General features: G+C 30.9%; 1 protein-coding gene across 1 annotated transcript in view; it reads right to left on the reverse strand.

Annotated features, from left to right (window-relative positions):
* Positions 1–3,630: 3,630 nt before the first annotated feature.
* The window catches only part of LOC145670239 (cytochrome P450 4C1-like), a 231,101-nt gene continuing 214,101 nt past the window's right edge, over positions 3,631–20,630 (reverse strand). The window contains exons 9-13 of the mRNA XM_081738635.1: positions 18,864–18,973; positions 16,540–16,608; positions 15,079–15,247; positions 11,808–11,987; positions 3,631–11,102 (exon numbers count right to left, since the gene is read on the reverse strand). Coding sequence (XP_081594761.1) covers positions 10,924–11,102; positions 11,808–11,987; positions 15,079–15,247; positions 16,540–16,608; positions 18,864–18,973 — 707 coding nt within the window. The 3' untranslated portion in view covers positions 3,631–10,923. The remainder of the gene's footprint in view (positions 11,103–11,807; positions 11,988–15,078; positions 15,248–16,539; positions 16,609–18,863; positions 18,974–20,630) is intronic.

Raw genomic sequence — 20,630 nt, forward strand, 5'->3', positions numbered from 1 at the left:
GTTAAGGATATTCATTTGTTCCTGGCTACATTACATTTTAAATAAATAAATAAATAAATAAATAGGGGAGACACGATGGCTTAATGGTAGAGCGCTTACTTCTGGTGCGTGGGGTCCCTGGTTCGATACTCGGCCAAGTGAGTTTGTGGTGGACAACAACGTGTCCGTGGGTTTCCTCAGGATACTCCCGTTTCCTTCCGCTTTCATATTCCACCAATTCTTCCATCATCATTCACTTGCCTTAATCATCGTCTCCCTTAGGGGCGTAATCGTGTTAAAGTGAAAAATTTCATTTTCATTTCATTTTAAATGAATAAATAAAATCCACACACAAATACATACACACGACAGCTTCTTTCATACTTCCCCAAAATTTGATTTCATGGAGGTTTGACCTTTATAACTGATTCTATTTGTAAAGTATGTTCAATAACCTTTAAAAAACCTGTGCTTTTTATTTTAAGTCAACTAATTGTTCCCTCCAAGCCTTCAATTTGTCTACAAATCGCCTGCACGTTAATGACATCTCTTGACGTCAGATAGGAGGCATCGCAGCTGGCGAGGACTATTCGTCTGACTGTGAACTATTAGGAATTAGCGTGACTGAGAGACTGACTGAAACGTCCTGTGTTTAAAATAAGGATTAAAAATATCTAAATATATTCGTCTAGATGTTTATGCAACCCTTAACTCTTAAATGTTTTGAAGTTTGCATATCACTTCTACTCATAGACTGTTTTTGCTTTCTAATAAGGATTGAGTATTAACACATCAAAATCGTTAATTTGACAAACAATTGATTAAAAATTTCATTGTATACGTCCTTGTTCTCAACAGTATGATCGACTGGCTTTCTTTCTTTGTTTTTTCTTATTTTTTCTTAAAGGAGAACTCATGTGTAAAGAGAATAGTATTAAGCAAAGTGGTTCTCAGAATCTACTAGTATGTACAGACAAGTTAAGAAGAGTGTTTTGTTTTTAACAGAACATATACGAGCAGATTGAATTCTATAATAATTTTCTAAATATTAACTTTATTTCAAAATTCAACTTAAACCAAGCTATTGTAACTTCCAAACCATCCTATGCAAAAGTAGGGGAAGCTAAATAGACCTTCTATAAAATAGGTTCTATCCTTGCCCTCATCATCTATGAAAACCGAAAGTGGTAGATTTAATCTCTTCCAGTTTCTATATGGTTCAACGTTGATAATGCAAGTTTCATTTCCGCCTTTAGCTTTCTATTGTACCAGAAGTGGTAAATCTAGTATTTTTGGTTTCGATTTTTGATGGTCATAATTTGGAAGTCACATTGTGAAACAAACTCATTTATTTTATTGTAGAAGCAGAGAAATTATATAGATTCACTTTATTTATATGTTTCTTCAAATTTATTTTATTGTAGAAGCAGAGAAATTATATAGATTCACTTTATTTATATGTTTCTTCAAATTTATTTTATTGTAGAAGCAGAGAAATTATATAGATTCACTTTATTTATATGTTTCTTCAAATTTATTTTATTGTAGAAGCAGAGAAATTATATAGATTCACTTTATTTATATGTTTCTTCAAATTTATTTTATTGTAGAAGCAGAGAAATTATATAGATTCACTTTATTTATATGTTTCTTCAAATTTATTTTATTGTAGAAGCAGAGAAATTATATAGATTCACTTTATTTATATGTTTCTTCAAAATTGTGTCTTTAAACTTTATAAATAAAAATGAAAGTGATTATGTTTGTGGATTAATAACTCTTGAACACATCCGACCGATCACAATTTTCAACATAGATGAAGTTCGGGCCTGGGATGCTTTTTGTCATTTCACTGTAAGGGGGCAGACTACTAAATATTTTTCAAAAGCTAATTTTTCTTTTGCCAGTTTTTCGTAAGTGAAAAGAAATAATGAAATGTAACTTACCTCAGTAATAGATAATGTTATTCTACACCCGAAAATACTCATTGGAAGAATTTTCAGTGTTGCCATCCATAGAAATTACAGTGTGACCAGAATTTGAATTACCCAAAAATCTAGGTTATGGCAGCGATTAGAAAAATGAATTCAAGGGCAATTGATGACTTATCATGCTGTATGTGTTCCTTGTTAACTACTTTTTAAATAATATTTGTATTTATTTTGTAATAAAGAGTACAAAATAAATAATTTTTAATTATCAGTAGAATTAAAATACAAATATAATTTAAAAAGTAATTAACAAGAAACACAGACAGCATAAGTCATCAATTGCCCTTGAGTTCATTTTTCTAGTCGCTGCCATAACCTAGATTTTTGGGTAATTCAAATTCTGGTCACACTGTAATTTCTATGGATAGGAACACTGAAAATTCTTTCAATTCGTATTTTCGGCTGTAGAATAATATTATCTATTACTGAGGTAAGTTACATTTCATTATCTCTTTTCACTTACGAAAAACTGGCAAAAGAAAAGTTGTTAGCTTTTGAAAAATATTGAGTAGTCTGCCCCCTTAACGATGCAACTTAGGGGAGAAGGTTGGGGAAGATATATAAAAATGATCGATATTAGTGTCGAATCCATAGTTTTCAGGGGCGCTGAGATGGACAGTGACATTTTCGATACCGTTTAAATCAAAATTTAGCTCCGCAACTTAGGGGAGAGGGAGAAGGATATGATCGAAAATGACCGATAACAGAGAACGCTTCACTAATAATAAAAAGTGACTGATTAACGGAACATATTACTAATTTTTCTTATTTTAATCCAGCAAAGCGGGTAATAGACGCTAGTAGTATATAAATGAGTGAGGTTATATGTAACATGGACTCACACGTTATGTGAGATCTGAACTAGATGATTTCATAACGGAAATTGAACTGTAACTTACTCTAGCAAATGATATGTTTAAGGATAGTAAATTCAAACGTTAATTAACACCACTAGCATAAAGCATAACAATCGAATCTGAAACATCTTGTTTTCCACAAAAACGTCATAGAATACAAACAAATCGATAAATAAATAACAAGCAACAATGAAGTGTAATAATCAGTTCTGTAGCAACAGATGAAAGAAAATGTGCATTGCAGTTAACTATGAAAACGACAAAGTATTTAGTAAAACTGACTTCTATTTAAATATACGTAATTGTTATCTTAACCTGTTACGGTAAGTAGAAAGTGAATTAATGTCTATTATCATTGAATTCTCTTATGGGTATGAGTTACCTGTTTCCGTGTGAATAAAAGTGACCAGAAGAGACTGGGAATATATTCAAGAAGCAAATAAGAAATGAAGATTAAATCCATTCAAAATGAAATATGTTTTCATTCACGGTTGATATTTTCTCCACAATTTCAATAGTTTCCGTTTAATATTTCCAAATCTCACTTTATTTCTCAAATGTTTTGCCATTTTCACTAATTTTTAACTTTTATAGAATAACTAAAATTAGTTTAAATTGTCTCTTTTATTTTTTTTCAAATTTCGCGAAAAGAATCCACAGTTTTGGTAATTCTCAGAACGAAATTTCTATCTCATAACAAGCTCTTATCATAGGTTGAAGGTTAAAATAATCCTATACCTTTATACTGAAATGTATATTTGTAACGTACATGAACTTCCCACTTATAAGAATTTAATAAGAGATCTTGTACTATATTTTATTAACATAATTTTATATTTACAGCAAGAAAATAGCAGGAGAAAGAGAAAAAGAAGATTTACATACACATTCACTGTGTACAAACTTAGAATATTCATTTTAAGGCTAACACTGTTCTCTGAAAACATATACAATAGTATAAAATTGACTCACATAGATCTTAATAGATACATTATAAAAATATCTTTGAAATACACTCCATTATTAAATCAATATCGTGAACAAGTATGGTAAATTTATTAATAGAGCGTCTTTTTAATTCAATTAAGAAGTTAGTTTCATGGGCTTAATCCTTCATTCAAATAAATTTGTGATAAATATTTTGCCTTTCAGTAAGTACATAAATATACAAGATTTGAAATATGTAAAGAAGTTGGAAAAAGATTGTATAAATTGCATATAAACAGTTTAACAATGTTCCAAATATATGTTCCAAATAATATTGTACTAAATCACAGAGCATGTTGAATGTATCAACAGAGTAATATTAAAAGAACAATGAACATTTACCTCTCTGTTTGTAAAATAAGGAAATATAATTGGTGCATAAAGAACGAAAACTATTAACTAAATAAACAACACTACGATATAGTTGTACCACAATATATTGTTTCTGACACTATTCGGTGGAAGCAAACAATCGTATAAAATTGGCTCAAATAGAAGATCTCAACGCAATACATTATGAAAACTTTCTTTAATATATATTGCATCACTAAATCAATATCGTGAACAAGTACAGGGTGTCCCACATAAAACCGGTACGCCTCACGTACCGGTTAATCATCTCTAGTTAAATTACATGTGGGGTGACAACACTGTCTCGTAAGTTGGCTAACCTGCATTTTATCGGAAAGTCGAGTACAGCAATGTGTTCATGCGTCAATTGTTGTGAGAAGCTCGTGTTGCTGAGTTGTTACAATGTGTTATGTGTTGAATTAGTGCTTGTGGTAAATCAAGAATCATTTGTGACAGAGGTGGGGAAGTTTGCATTAGAACAGCGAATTGATATTGTGGAATTTTACAAAGCAAAATGTATGTTGACAATCCTCACACAATAGGCGACCTCAAACGAAATATTACTAAAGAAATTAACATCATCACGCCTGCAGAATTACAGCGTGTTGCTGGTAATGTCATCAAACGAGGGCAGCGATACCTGGATGCCCATGGCCAGCACTTCCAGTACTCTTATAAACACTACTATTATCTATTCATTGTTAGTTAATTCATTGTTGCTGTTAAAGTGTTTCTTGAATATCGTGCATGAGGCGTACCGTTTTTGTGTGGGACACACTGTATTATAAATTTATAAATACAGCATGTCTTTATTTCACTTCAAATTAAAGTTAGTTTCGTGTATTTGATTCTAGTATATTCAAATCAATTTGCGATAAATATTTGCTTTTCAGTAAGTAAATAAATATAAAATATTTGATATTGTAAACGAGCTGAAAAGAAATATATAAATTATATATAAATTTTTTAAAATGTTTTCATATATTTCTCTTGAGATAAGATTGTACTAAATCTCAGAGTGTGTTGAACGTATCAACAGATTAATACCAAAGGAACAATGAACATTTAACTTCCTGTTTGTAAAATAAACAACAATTAATGCAATTGGCGCGGATTAAACAACAATACGATACAGTTGTACCATGACATGTTAATGCTAATACTATTCTGCGGAAACACAAACATTAGTATAAAATTGATCCATATAAATAACTCAACATGATACATTGTGAAAAATTTCTTCAATATACACAGATATTTTAAACAATGTATGTTTTAAAGTCATTTCTAATTAAGAAGTTAGTTCTGTGGATTTGATTCTGCATTGAAACAAGTTCGTTTTGCTCTTGTCTTGAACTGAACTTTCAATGTCTTTCAATTGTAAAAACACTGTTGCGACATGAAATAATAGCTTTGTAATATTGGTTTCTAAACATTATGAATCTATGTCCTAGTTTTTGTTATTTTTGTCAGTATTTGAAGGAACAATTATTCTTTCTTAATTATCCTTATGTTACGATTGAGTTCAAGATGAAAACATTAATGTTGTGAAGAAATGGTAGTGACTGTTTGCGATGGCAAACATTTGTACATGAAACTCATGAATTTTCATTAAAAAAAAATAAATAAATAAAACACTCAATTCCATAAATTGAGCAAATGAATATACTTTATGTGATCACGAGTAATTTACTCATATTTTGATCGTTAAGACCTAAGATATATATTATGAATAGGCAAAAATTAAGCCAAACTGTGAATAAAATTTAGACACAAATACGGATAATTCGATACTGCAATACATCACTGGTTTCTCTTTCCATTTTGTTAAATAAAATACTTATAAACGTCAAATTATATAAAATCCTTAGTAAAATAATATTCTTCTGTTGAAGTTATGTTAATCTTTAGTCGCAAATAATGGTGAAAAATTAAAAAAAAAAAAAGTCTAATGATTTGAAGGGATTTGCAACAATTTTACTTATAGATATAGCATTAATTGATACTTTAACATTTTTTCTGTAGAACAATAAAGCAGAAAATTGTTCTAAATGATTTCAATGATGAAGTAATCACAGTTAAATGGGATACATATTCAATAGTTTTGTCTTTCTTATTGCTTATTTATGACAATAAATTTTGCAAGTGAAGTGTAATGTTCCCCTGTACTACAGTACTTTTTTTTCTGCTACTGGTTGCTACTTGCTTCCGAGTTACTAGTAGATGTTTTCAATAGCTGTGAAACATAAACATTTAAAAGAAGATCTGAATGATGTTGGGCAATCAAAAGCACAATGATTAAGTTTTCGGCTTAAATGTTTCGATAAACTTTTCACTTTTCTTTTTAACGCAAATCTAAGATCTGAGGCTCCATTGCAGTCTGAAATGATTGGATAATGATAACAGGAGCTTACTGATTAACTGCAGATCTGTGATGAAATTATCATGAATCTTTAAAATTTATTTTTCAATGTTACTCCTAAAACTGTTAATATTTGAAAACAGTATGTATAGGACATTCTAGATGCTACATTCTCTCTACAAAACATAGAAAGAAGAAACGGAAATTTTTAACAGATATAAGATAAAGCGAAAAAAATAAATACAGGCATTCAATAAATGTTACTAAAGCGAAGGATAGCTAATATTTTTGTCATAAATAATTTACTATCGCATAAAAAATAAGTAACTACATTCGTGTCTTATTTTCAGCTTCATATATCTATCTGTTTATAAATTTTTGTTTGAAAAAGACCATTCCCGACATTATTTCTTAACCTAAAATTATTTTTTTAAAATTTCTTTTCGTATATTAATGCTATTTTTGGGTTTTCACTAATGAAATTTCACTTCAAAATTTTAAGCTATAGGTTATATATATATATATATTTTCCTAGGTGTATCTGAGTTCTTTTCTTGTTTTACTATATTTATTATTTCTACTATTGGATTATTATATACACACTGACAAACATACAACAAAATTCAAAAATACAAAATTATTAACAGTTCATTGAACAATTAAAACATTCACTAATATATGCAAATAAGGAATCTACAATAGCAAACAAATATAAGAGATATGAAATTTTTTGTGATATTGATAAATTAGTACCAGAAAAAGTTACACCACTGCTTTACTTTACTTTTATACCTTTATTTGTTCGTAATAAATATAATAAATATTTAAAAGTTGTAATAACGAAATACAAAGTAAGTACAAACAACAAAATATTAAAACATTCCTTATAGACGTATTTACTTGAAGATAGTTGAAATTTCGTAAGTTCAAATGATACCAATAAGTTACTTTTACAGTATTTGCAATTGTAAGTTTTTTTTCATGTTTCTGTATTGAACTTCAAAGAAGCAGTTGGTCAGGTATAGTTCTTTCTTTTTTAAAAATGTCAATATCGCTATCTTGATTTTGTATTTGATTTGTCATAATTTAATTTTAAATTGCTACATGTATATATGATTCTAGAATTCAAATGTTAACGCTATATATTAAATATTTTAAGTTTCACAATATCTAAATTGCATAAGTTTATATGCAAGAATATGCTTTGAATGCAATGCTTATGTCAGTCGCCTTTTTATGAGCAATAACATTTATGTTACTTCCAAGAGAACGTTTTAGATAAGAACAAATTTTAATCTTTACAAATTATTGATTGAATACTTATACTTTACGGTTTTGTGCCAATATAAAATATACTTCACCAATATAACGAATAATAATAATAGATAGTAATTATGTATCATTATAGAGAATATCTATGATTTAAAAAAATTGAAATACTTTTTGTTTGAAAATAAGTTTTGAAAATGTTTTCTATATTAACATACACTTTCTGATTGACTGATTGATACAAATATATTACTACGTAAAATCATAGTTTTGCTATAAACTGCAACAAAATACATTAGAAAAGTAAATGTTTCTATAATAGTATACGGTTTTTGATGATTGACTGATTGATACAAATCTATTACTAGGTAAAGTTATAAAATTACAGTTTTGTTATAAACTGCAACAAAATACATTAGAAAAGTAAATGTTTTTATATTAGCATACAATTTGTGATTGATTGACTGATTGATACAAATATATTAATAGATAAAGTTATAAATTACAGTTTTGCTATAAACTGCAATAAAATACATTAGAAAAGTAAATGTTTCTATATTAACATACGGTTTCTGATTGATTGAGTAATTGACACAAATCTATTACTAGATAAAATTATATAATTTTGCTATAAATTGCAATAAAATACATTAGAAAAGTAAATGTTTTTATATTAGCAAATGGTTTCTGGTTGATTGACTGATTGATACAAATATATTAATAGATAAAGTTTTAAATTATAGTTTTGCTATAAACTGCAATAAAATACATTAGAAAAGTAAATGTTTCTATATTAGCAAACGGTTTCTGATTGATTGACTGATTGATACAAATATATTACTAGGTAAAATTATAAAATTATATTTTTGCTATAAACTGCAATAAAATACATTAGAAAAGTAAAATTATACTATTCTAAAGTTCAGTCTTTCGTATCAGCAAAATTATTATCGTTATTATTAGTTTTATGTTACTAAGGAGAAAGAAAGACTTGTTACATAGAGTAAATAATAAATTACATATTGAAGTATTACAAGGTATGAGGAAGAATCAACTACTCTAAATTTGTACGAAATAGTGTACTATTGACGCTTAGAAGAAAACTTAATACTTACATGGTAGGAATTAATCTCAGATTTTCATAAAAAGATTACGGTAGACGGTTTACGACAATATTTAAAAGTATATAATCCTATAAGCATTTAAAGAACAGATAACTAACGATTTAGAACAACACATACAATATTTACAAGAATTATTCTAGTAGTATAAACTTGAAGAAGATACATAATAAATATTGAAAAGATTTTAAGATTATATTCAAGCCATACACATTAGAAAGTTGACAGTGAATTAACATTCACATTTATAACACTCAATATTAATCATTCTTTTGGTACCAGTGATGTGCGTACACTCCTAAAAATGTATATGCGTAATCCATATGTACCAATGAATAAGGCAAAAGAACACTGTGTGAGGATGCAGACAAGGGGTTTGCAGCTGAATTCCTGAAATGAACTAGGGTTGTCTCAAATATGCTTGCAGACTAAAATCATAGATAATATATATTTCAGGTATGTCAATAGATCCTTATTTTATTTTAAAAAGTGTTTTCGATTAGGTATATTATGTTGAAAATCTCTACGCTTTACGTCCCAGTTATGTCGGCTAGTACGTATAGAGTATTGTTTAAGAAACTGCTATTATACTAAAGAGGTTGAAATATTACCACCTGAATTATAATAATCAGATGACCACAATGTATCACAAATATTCTAGTGCCACTACAAAGTTAGAAAAGGAAAAAAATTATATGTACCATTATTTTGTACAACATAGTAATGTAGGTACTTCTATTTCGTTAAATACTATCTTTCTAACATTTGGAATAGAAGGTAGGATCATACTAAATTTTATGTGCGGCAGATGGGAGAATATTTCTTGAAATGTACTGCGAACAGATCTACGACCTAACTGATGTCTATGGATGTGCAGCGTTATCAGACAATCTCACTACCAAGACCACAACAACAATTACTATAATTAATTAGTAGTAGTATTTATGTTTTCCCCTGTCCAGCAGAGTCAACAAATTACTACAGGTTATATAGGAGCATTTCAAAGATATGCTGTCTTGATGATTAACAAGTTTCATTTCTAACTTTTCAAAATTATATTACAAAGATGTTACAAATCCTACTTCCAGTTTATTAACGCCAATAGAAGTAAATAGAGTACTGATTAACACAGAAACTGGTTCAAGTATTCTAAATTGTTGTTGTGGTCTTGGTGGTGAGATCGTCTGATAACTAAACTCTGTCATTAGACCTTCAAGATGCTTGACAAGATATCAAATTTACCGACATTTGCCATTTGGAAAACGTGAAGAGGAAATCTAAATGTGCAGTCCACAGCTTTAGTTTTCTTTGGAAAAGCTTTTACTATTCTTACTATATCTGGAAATGTTACAATTTTTCAGTTGCAATCCGAGATTTAATTAATTTAATTTTGAGATAATATCTTCTTTAAAAAATAGCTAAATTTAATAATCATAATGTTTAATCAAGTTCAGCCTAACATTTCGCGGAAGACGGTTAACAAAAATAAGGAAAGTTACTAGGAAAATATCTAACTTAGATATTAAAAAGACGAATCACTGGAAAAATATCTAACTTAGATATCCAAAAGTAAGAATCACTGGGAAAATATCTAACTTAGATATCCAAACGGAAGAACCACTGGGACATTATCTAAGATATCCAAGCGGAAGAATCACTGGGAAAATATCTAACTTAGATATCCAAAAACAAGAATCACTGAGAAAATGTCTAACTTAGATATCTAAAAAATATTTTATGTCTTGAAATATGAATGCAAACTTAAATTTGTTATCGGAAGACCAGGAAAGTATGCCAAAGTTAGGCAGGGATTATGTATAGTATATGATAAACAACTCATTTAAATTCTAATGTACAGCACATCACTGTTTTACACACAAAGAATACAGTTTGAAACTAGAACTTTAAATTCTAACAATGGGAAACGAGAAAGTCATAAGTTGAAAGTTGGTACAATAATAACAACAACCTAATACTATAACAAGTACTACACACTACAACTACTTCTACTGCACACGCTGTTCCCGCCTTCTCTCCGTTAGCTTCAATTTGATGCCATATTTTGATTGTAAGACGAGATTTGGAACAAGTTTAAGATCCTCTGGTCTTTCTACCGCGTGTATTTTAAAATTTCTTAAAATCATGGAAATAACAACCTTTTCTTCCATAAGGGCAAATTTCTGGCCTGAAATTTGAAATAGATTGCATTAAATCAATAAGACAATACATAAATATATTATTAGTTAGAGTTATTTCAAAAATATTTACAATATATATATATTGTTCCCAGGCCATCAAAAGAAAATTTACACATGATTAAGGGAAAATTACTCGAAAATAATTTCATTTCTTCTTCAGAAATAAGTTTCGTTAATGTGCTTTCATAAATTTTTAATGCCAGGGTAAAGAACAACGAAAGGCTACAATACACTCCTTGTGGATAAAGAGAATATATACTTTCTATTATATTTCACAAGATTTTTGTGAAGAAAATAAGAATAAATTTTGAACAGTAGGAAGAAAGGAATGCAGAATTAGGTATAATAAAACAAAGTATTTACCAAGAATGTTAGAAACTCGAAATATGCACAAGTAAAAGTTAAAGAAGTTAACTAAAATCACTTTCGCTAAATACTTCATCAAACAAGGAGAGGAAGAAGTAATTCTGGAAGTCAGTATGACATAAGACCTAACTTTCTCACTTTTGTTTAAGACTTTTTAATTAATATTTCTTTCTACTTCTTCCCTTCCCTATCTGATGAAGAGTTAGCGAAAGTGCTCATAGTTTACTACTGTAATATAGCTTATCTTTACTTAATGTCGAAGCGCCTCTACTTTAAGCACCTCACCTCTCAAACTTGAATCCAGACGATGGCACTGGGATACTCACCTATACAATTTCTTCGACCTGCACTAAATGGAACGTAGGCATAAGGATGTCGATCTCTGGTATTCTCTGGCAAAAAGTTATCGGGGTTAAACTTTTCTGGCTCAGGAAATATTTTCTTGTTTCGGTGAACCATGAATGGTGTAAGAACTACATCACAACCAGCTGGTACTAGATACTCTTCTATAAATAGAAAAATAATGCTAAGTAATATTCAAAGAGAGAGGAAACTATAATCAATGAATTAATATTGTTTACCTGGGTTATTATCTAACTGTATAAGAGCCATGTTAACCTTTAGAACACTGAACAGTAAATTTTTACTAAAAGAAATCGGGTGGGGAGACCCTATCATTAGTTTTTTTTTCTTTTTTTTTAACTGACCATTCTGCACACATGGTTTCTTGATAGTCTAGTAGTTATCCCGGGTGCCTTTAGTGCACATTGTCTCAGGTTCGAATCTCGGCGTAAGAGCATTAAACGCATTAGGATTATTCGTATTCTACCTTATAACAGTAGGTCCACGTCTCATATAGTCTGGGGTCTGAGAAGGGATGCTAAACTTCAAGGGACAATATATTGTTTCTTGAAAATAAGTCCCGGAGACAAAATCTTGTATTTTACGGAATTCAAGAGGATGGGAACGAGATCTGGGACACTACAGACAAGAAAATATGTGATGTATTACGAGATAGATTTCAATTAGAAGTTGACAATAAGTTGTTGCAGCGTATGCATCGCGTAGGGAGAATGTGTTCTAACAGAACTAGAACTATCGCATTTCTTAGTGACAAAAAAGAACATATTTTGAAAAACAAATCTAAATTGTGTGGTACTAGGATATATGTAGATCAGGATTATTCTGAGATAGTGATAAACGAGCGTATAAAACTACTTCAACCTTATTTAATGGATGCATATAAGCAGGTCAAATATGCGAGCATTTAGTTTCGTTATATATAGATGGAAAAATATATGCACTTTCTAAATTGGAAGACAATGAAGGGGAAAGCTATCGAGAACTGAACGAGGTTGCTTTTGCAACCTTTGAAGATTCCAACCGGACCTGTTTTGCTTGGGATAGCTGTCAGTCATCCTGGAGCCGAATTGCGACAATGAAAGAATTCTTCTATTCTCTTCCCCTTCTACTCATCTAGACGCTCTCAAGTATTCAAGAATAGATCAGCCTGAGGTCAAGGTATTGAGGACAATACAAAGAATGGAGACGACAAAACTGGTAAATTATCTTCAGGTGATCCAAGTGAATCATTCAAAACAAAATTCAAAAGGTGTTCAATATGTATTATCAGAATTCTCATAGTTTGCGTGGTGAAGTGAATAATTTCTTTTGTGGTGTATTATCAAATAATTATGATTTGATTTCGATTACGGACACTTGGATTAATGAACCACATTATGACTATTTGATAACTGGTGTACAGTTTGAAGGCAAGATCATAATACTAAGAAACTGGAATATCAAAAGATGAGGGGTTCTTATCTCTGTTTTGTCCAAGTACAATATGTGCTTATTAGATATGATAACAATTACGATTTTTTGTTAGGGAAAATAAGCGCAGAGGAGAAAACAATATTTATTTGTGTAGTATACTTCCCATCTGAATCTTATATTGAGTGTTATGATGAATTGTTTACTCAAATTGAAATAAATTGTTATCAAGGTAGTTTGATACTTCTGATTGGTGACTTCAGCTTCTCATAGATAAATTCTAGTGAGCTTAACTTTAAAAACAGTCATCTAAATGCATAATTTTATTATTACATTAAGCATTTACATAATTTTATTGTTAATAAATTTAATCGAACCTTAGATTTAGTCTTGTCAAATATGTCAGAAGTGGGAGTCAGTAGAGAATCATATCCTTTAGTTAAAGAATCCATGCATCACTCGGCCATTCTAATAAACATCAAACAACAGTCGACAATAAAAGTGATGCAGAAAAATAACATTTCCGGATGCAACTAAGCTGACTTTTAAAAGTTGTATCAAGAACTTTCGTTGAAAGTTTGGAATTGCTTTTAAAAAGTATAATAATTTTAACGATATAGTGAAAAATTTTTATGATGTTACATAACATATTTGATAGGAATATTCCGCCAAAAAAGAGTTCACGTTATAACTATCCTTACTAGTCCACAAAAAAGACTATTCAGAACCTAAAAACGAAAGCGAAGTATCATAGCAAGTATAAACTAACCAACTCAATTAACTTCTATAAGAAAATTTAACGAATTGCGTAAGAACATTAAGAGAGACATCAAGGCAGCATATAATTCATTTATCCAGAATTCGGAAGAAAATATTAGCAATAATTCTAAAGAACTTTGGAACTACTTAAAAAATGTACTAAACATCTCCCTAGGTGCACATTGAAGTTCGAACGGCGGGACCTCTATCATATTGAAACAGCTAATATCTTTGCTCAACACTTCGCCTCCGTATTTGAGTCTTCTTCATCTGATCCGAGTGTGACTATGACAAGAATCCTATCAAATAATGGATATGAAACCCTAGAAATGCTATGTGTTAATGAAATATATTTACACAAAATTGAAATAGCAAATAAATAAATAAATAAAGTAAAGTTCAGAACAGCTATAAGACCTGATGGAATACCCTCGTATATAATCAAAGGCTGCATTGACATATTTTAATATTCCCTATGCTTTTAACCTCTCCATTAAATCTTGCACCTTCCCTAATAAATGGAAATCCTTGTTATTCTGACCGATACCTAAATTTAATAGTCAATGTAAAATTATTAATTTTAGACCCATATCAATTTTATGTATTTTTGTGAAAGTATTTGAACAGATATCATATAAACGGATTATTGATCATGTCGAACCAGCAATTCCAACCTATCAACGTGGCTTCGTTACTCGTAAATCAACAACTAACCTAGCAATAGTCACCGAATTTATAGCTAATTCGTAAGATGAAGGGTGCCAAGTTGACGTAATATACTGTATATATTGGCTTTAAGAAGGCTTTTGACTGAGTAAGTTATAAAATACTGTTACAAAACTAAATCATCATTATTTTTCTTCATCCCTCACCAAATTCTTTTCATTATATCTAAGTGAACGTAAGAACACAGTTGTCTATAAAGTATTTAAATGAGACAAGTATTTTGCGTTATCAGGAGTTCCATAAGGCTCTAATCTAGGTCCATTACTAAACTCCCTTTGTTCCTTGTGGGCATCCCTGAATAATAGATAGTTTAGATATGATAGAATAACATCAACTTACTTAACTGAAGATCCGTTTTAATATTTCGTCCAATCATGTAGATACTTGGGAATAATCTAAGTGACTCCTTGAGACATAATTCCAGGTACTTCATTTCTCTCAAATGCTCTGCTGTGGTTGGTGTATTAATATCTTCAAATATACTGTCTAGTTCTTCTACAACTTTGTCCTATATTGAAAGAGAGGACAATATATAAATACAAAGCGACAATGTTATATATTTAAATACAAAACGACAATGTTATGTACAATAATATTCATTAAGGACACCAGTTAGTAACGTATTAACTTATTTAGTTTTGAACAAATTTATCAGTTACTTATACGTTTTGATAATGCTGTGTGTTTATAGTGGGACGTCATTGTTGTTTAAGTTCCGCACTGTGCTTCGTGTAGAACGATGTGATCGTTACAGATAAACGGGACATACCAATCAATGAGTCAAGTAATTTAGACTCTTCCGGTGTTAGTAGAACTTTACGGTTCCAAACTGCCTACTACGTGCAAACAACTTGATCACCCGACTAAAGGAAGCATTAAGCTGATATGTGTTTTACACTCCTCTTCGTAAATTTGCGTTCCCTTACAAAATGAACTTTATTAATTCGTTCTTTATGGTTTCTTCTTAAAGAAATATAAATAAAACTTACAATTTCGTTTGTCATTATGATCAAATAAGCCGGCGCAAACGTACGCATAACCATAATATATTCCGTATACTGACCCTTTGTTTAGAACCCACCAGGGGCGGATCCAGGGGAGGGGGCGATCGGGGCGATCGCCCCCCCCCCAAGAAGAGGAGACTTTCTTACTTTATATATATAAATAAAAAACATCCCAAAGTTTGGAGCCCTTAAAAGTAGCAGTATGACAACCCACCGCCCCCCCCAGAAGTCGGTCCTGGATCCGCCCCTGGAACCCACCGGAAACAAATAATTCAAAAGTACGTCATGCTTTCCTCATTTATTCTCTCTGTTAACGGTCTCTGTTGATGAAGGATGTTATTGTACAAGGATGATCAACTGAAAAAATTACCAGAATTCCTGATAGTAATAGTTGAGAACACTAGCCGCGGTCTAAAATCATCAATCTCATTGATATTTCAGGCGATATTTGCCTTGTTGGAAGTTTCTTTTGCAAACAATAAGAATAAGAACTGAGGTTATCTTATATATATCAACAGAGAAACATTGTCAACTACATGCATACGATTTTTTCATCTGTTTTTATTTGTATTATGTACAAGAAAGAAAAAATGAAGAAACGTAGACTCATTGTAAGGATAAAATTTCAAAGAATACAGTGAACAGAAATTCTCCCTTTGCTTCCTTTATCATTAGCAATGCTACTACTATGTCCCATACATACTATTTGTAATTATTGTATCTGTAATTTTTATGATTCTAGATTATGAAAATTCATCTTTTAACAAATACCTAATACAGTAATAGTATACAATACCTGAATGTCCTGGTGAACAGCAAGCATAAATAAACAGAAGTTGATCGCGGTTGCTGTGGTACTTTGACCCTGAAAGTAAAATATGACAGGTGATAAAAACCGTAAGTAGTAAATGTGGATCATATGTGTAATTTAAAGTATGTATAAATGTATAAATTATGGTTAAAACATAGAATAATAGCTAAAGTGTTTTAAACTATAAGAAATATATATATCTTTTTTTTTTTTTTTTTTTTTTTTTTTGATCAAAGACATTTTTATCTGCATTTCTATTAGCAAAGTGAATATAGAATATATGAATTATACTTCTAACAAGTTTAAAAGAAGACCATTGGATAAATAAATTACTCTCGGTAAGCTCGCGTGGATACATCTGTTTCAGCTTTAACTTTTGAGAAGTTGTTAAACAAGTCATCGCTTTTTATTACCCCTCTTTTCTCAAAATTGACGTATCCCTTACTTTCCTCTTATTTTTCAGACACACATCCTGTAATATCATATGTATCATTCCATATTACTGCTGAAGTGTCTAATTTAAATTAAGTGCATAGTATTACATGAGAGAGAGGGAGAGAAAGAGAGAGAAAAAAGAAATGTCAATTACACGGGTCTGTATTTGGGCATCACTTCAATACAGTAAGTCTACAGCAGGTATAATTTTTGGCAGTTTAATTTACTACCAGCCTGCCATACCGTTTTATACCATCCTAAATGAATCTCTGCAGAAAACTTATTTTATGTTAGTTTACCCAAAGATTTTTCATTCTGGAATATAATCAAGATATTTCTTTATTTGACAAAACCTAAACAAAATGTTTGGCTTAATTACTTTTTTCCCATTTATAACTTTTTAAAAACAATTTTCATTTATTTGTTTTTGGATCAAAAGGTCCAATATATTTTAATCAAAAATATTCTTGTAGGCCTTATAGCTGGAGGACTAATATAGCGTAGCCAAACCCAAACTATCACTTAACTCAGTATGACGTGTTTATTCCGTAAAAAAGTGCGAAAACTCGATTTAAGGGCCATTCAAAAATTTTGTGGCCCCCTAATCCAATTTTGGTTCAAAAGATTCATTATACAGTAGAGCGTCGATTATCCGAACGTCGGTCAACCGAACGACCGCTTAACCGAACTGTGTACTCGCTCGCACCTTTTACTCTCCCACCCTACCGTCCATCATCCCCCTCACTCCCAAACCAAGTTTCCCACAGTAGTCGCCGCACTGAGCCACCACTGGCGGAACATTGCTTCTAATGAGGCCTTCATAAGGCGCTGCTGACCGGCCAAGCCGCCAATCGCTGTGTTTCAACAATCAGCACACTTCTTTTTATGAATAAATTTACTGTACAGTACTTCTTTTTGGCAAATAAACATGTACAGTTCGATTATCCGAACAAACCAGTTTTCCGAACACCCATGTCCCCCAGTTACTTCGGATAATCGACGCTCTACTGTATTTCAATCAAAATTTTTCTTGTAGATCTTATATCTGGAGAACTACATATAGTGTAGCCAAACCCAAGCTATTACTTAACTCAGTATAATGTGCTTATTCCGTATATATATATATATAAAAACTCGATTTAGGGGCCGTTTAAAAATTTTGTGGTTCCTAATCCAAAAACTAATTATTGGTGAAGATCGCAATCTTTTGATCCATTTTTTGGATCATTCCTAAAATTCTTGTTACAATACATACGAGTACAAAATGTATTGAAAGTAATAATGAATTACTCTTAAGAACAATCTTTGTATCTCATTATCAAAAGCGTCCAAGAAGTCTTTCTTTGTAGGGTGTGTTTTAGAAAGTTGAAAATGTCACATTCGAGGACACTTTTTAACTCACAATGAATCGTTCAATTTTCAAAACATAGAGATGTGATTGGGAACAGAATGGATGAGGGAACAGTTGAATTCTCTTACCCTGTTAAACAAAAACAAACAAACAAACAAACAAAAAAAAAAAAAAACCTTCATGACCGAGAGATCATCTTCTCTTCACCCAGCTGTCGAGGAACCTAACGCGAACCGATCTAGACAACTTCCCATGATCTGTCAATTTTTATTTTTCACGATGCAATAAGAATCCTGTAATGTTTCAGATATTTTCAAAGGCATTGTGAGGCAATAAGGAAGCAATTTGAATTAACTATTATCAAACAGTAGAAATAATGTGGTAACCACTTATCACCCAAGTAAAATTTATACTTGGTCAACTATAACCTTTGATAGTTTATAGCAAAAAGTCTTTCCTCCCATCAAATAAAAAAAAAGGAAAGAAAGAACAGAAAAGAAAAAAGTAGTGTTATACTACTTACACCTAAAATAAATGTTGACACCTCATCTCGAAGATCTTTATCTGTCCATCCAGAATTTTGTTCGGAGGCCTCAATTAACAAATCCAGGAAACAGACTTTATTTTTCTTCTCTGGAAAACAAAAATTAAAATTGCACGGCTAGATACTTGACTTATCCTTCCACACATAAACGAAAATATCTACATCAAAAACGAAAATTTCTAGAACTGTTAATGAGCAAATGTCTTCAATTTTCGGGATTTTAACACACAAAAGTCCTAAAAACTTTTAAATTAATAATAAAAGTAAGTATCTAAGAATAAAATTGAATTAAGTTGATCGGATTTCTAACTGACCTGAGACTGGAAACCTTTAATTTGAGATTAATTAGTTTCAGCTAGTGTAGCAGACGATGAGTACCTAGCTTTGATTCTTTTATGAAGTTTTGATCACAATGAGGTTAGTTCTTGTGATTTTTACCGTGCCAACGGTATAGGCTAGCTATCTTCACTAGCTATCTTTCATCTGCTGTTTAAGTAACTTTTGTCTTAAGTTTCAGTTAGTTTGAAAGAATAAACAAAGTTTTGAAAATTGTTTCTTAGCTTTGAGTTTTTAGCACTAAATACAGTTCTTGAATCTATGATTTTGCTTGCATTCCTTTGAAGCGTTTTAATATAACTAAGTCTTGACAACTACATTATGTCTCACAGACAGACACGATTTTTAATTCGAATCTGTGTGATAGCCCTTAAATTATTTCATGTTTTCCTTCAGTGTGTTAGAAAATTTAGGTGCTACATGTAGCTTATATTGCATATTATCCCATTCAATATAATCTTGAAAATAAGGTAATCCATTTATTTTCTGAATCCTTAGTTGTTTAAATCTATTGATTCCAAACTTTCTTTTAATCTTAAGGGTTTCAAACGCGCACATGATTTGAATTTTGCACCATTTGTACAATAAGGTGTTGCCAACGAAAATAAAAAGACAGCATACCAGCTGATAGTTCAAAGTTATTAAAAATGGAGCGATACACGAAAGAACAATGCATTTTGATTGCTGAGCAATACTTTAAAAAATAATGAAGGTTTGGCAGCTACAGTTTGCAATTTTCGTAGAAAATATGATCGGAATAGTGTTAACTTCGTCAACTGTGGAGAGATTAAAAACATTTAGAGAGACTGGATAAATTTGTGATGTTAAAACACTCTAGCCGTCCTTCAACAAGTCGTTCAACATAAAACATCGAAGCAGTTCGTGTGTGTTATTGAGAGTCCAGGAACATCAATCCAGCACCGCAGTCAAGGCATTGGACATTTCGAGAAGCTCTCTACAGCATGCTCGCTATCGCGACATGATCAACCAGTTTTTTGAGCCTAAATTCTAAGGCATGAATGTGAACAACACGTGGTTTCAATAAGATGGTGCTACATTCCATACAGCCCGAAAAATAATTCAACTACTGCATGAATCATTTGTTGGTCGTGTAATTTTCTGTTTTGATGATCAGAATTGGCCGCCTGAATCATACGATTTAACACTTTTTTTTTTTTTTAAATCTAAGGTTTTTTACCAACAAACCCACGACCACGCATGCCTTGAAGGAGGGAATTGAGCGCAGTATCAACGAAATTCAGCCATATTTAGGAAAACATTCATGGAAAATTTCAAAAAAAAAAAAAAAAAAAAAAAAAATGCATATGTGGCAGGAAAGCCGTGGAGGTTATTTACCCGATATGCTCTTTCATAAATAATTCTATACTGTATACTTTATGAATCAATAAA

The sequence above is a fragment of the Thermobia domestica genome, chromosome 14 (assembly GCF_964235325.1).
Source record: "Thermobia domestica chromosome 14, izTheDome1.hap1.1, whole genome shotgun sequence".
Lineage (NCBI taxonomy): Eukaryota > Metazoa > Arthropoda > Insecta > Zygentoma > Lepismatidae > Thermobia > Thermobia domestica.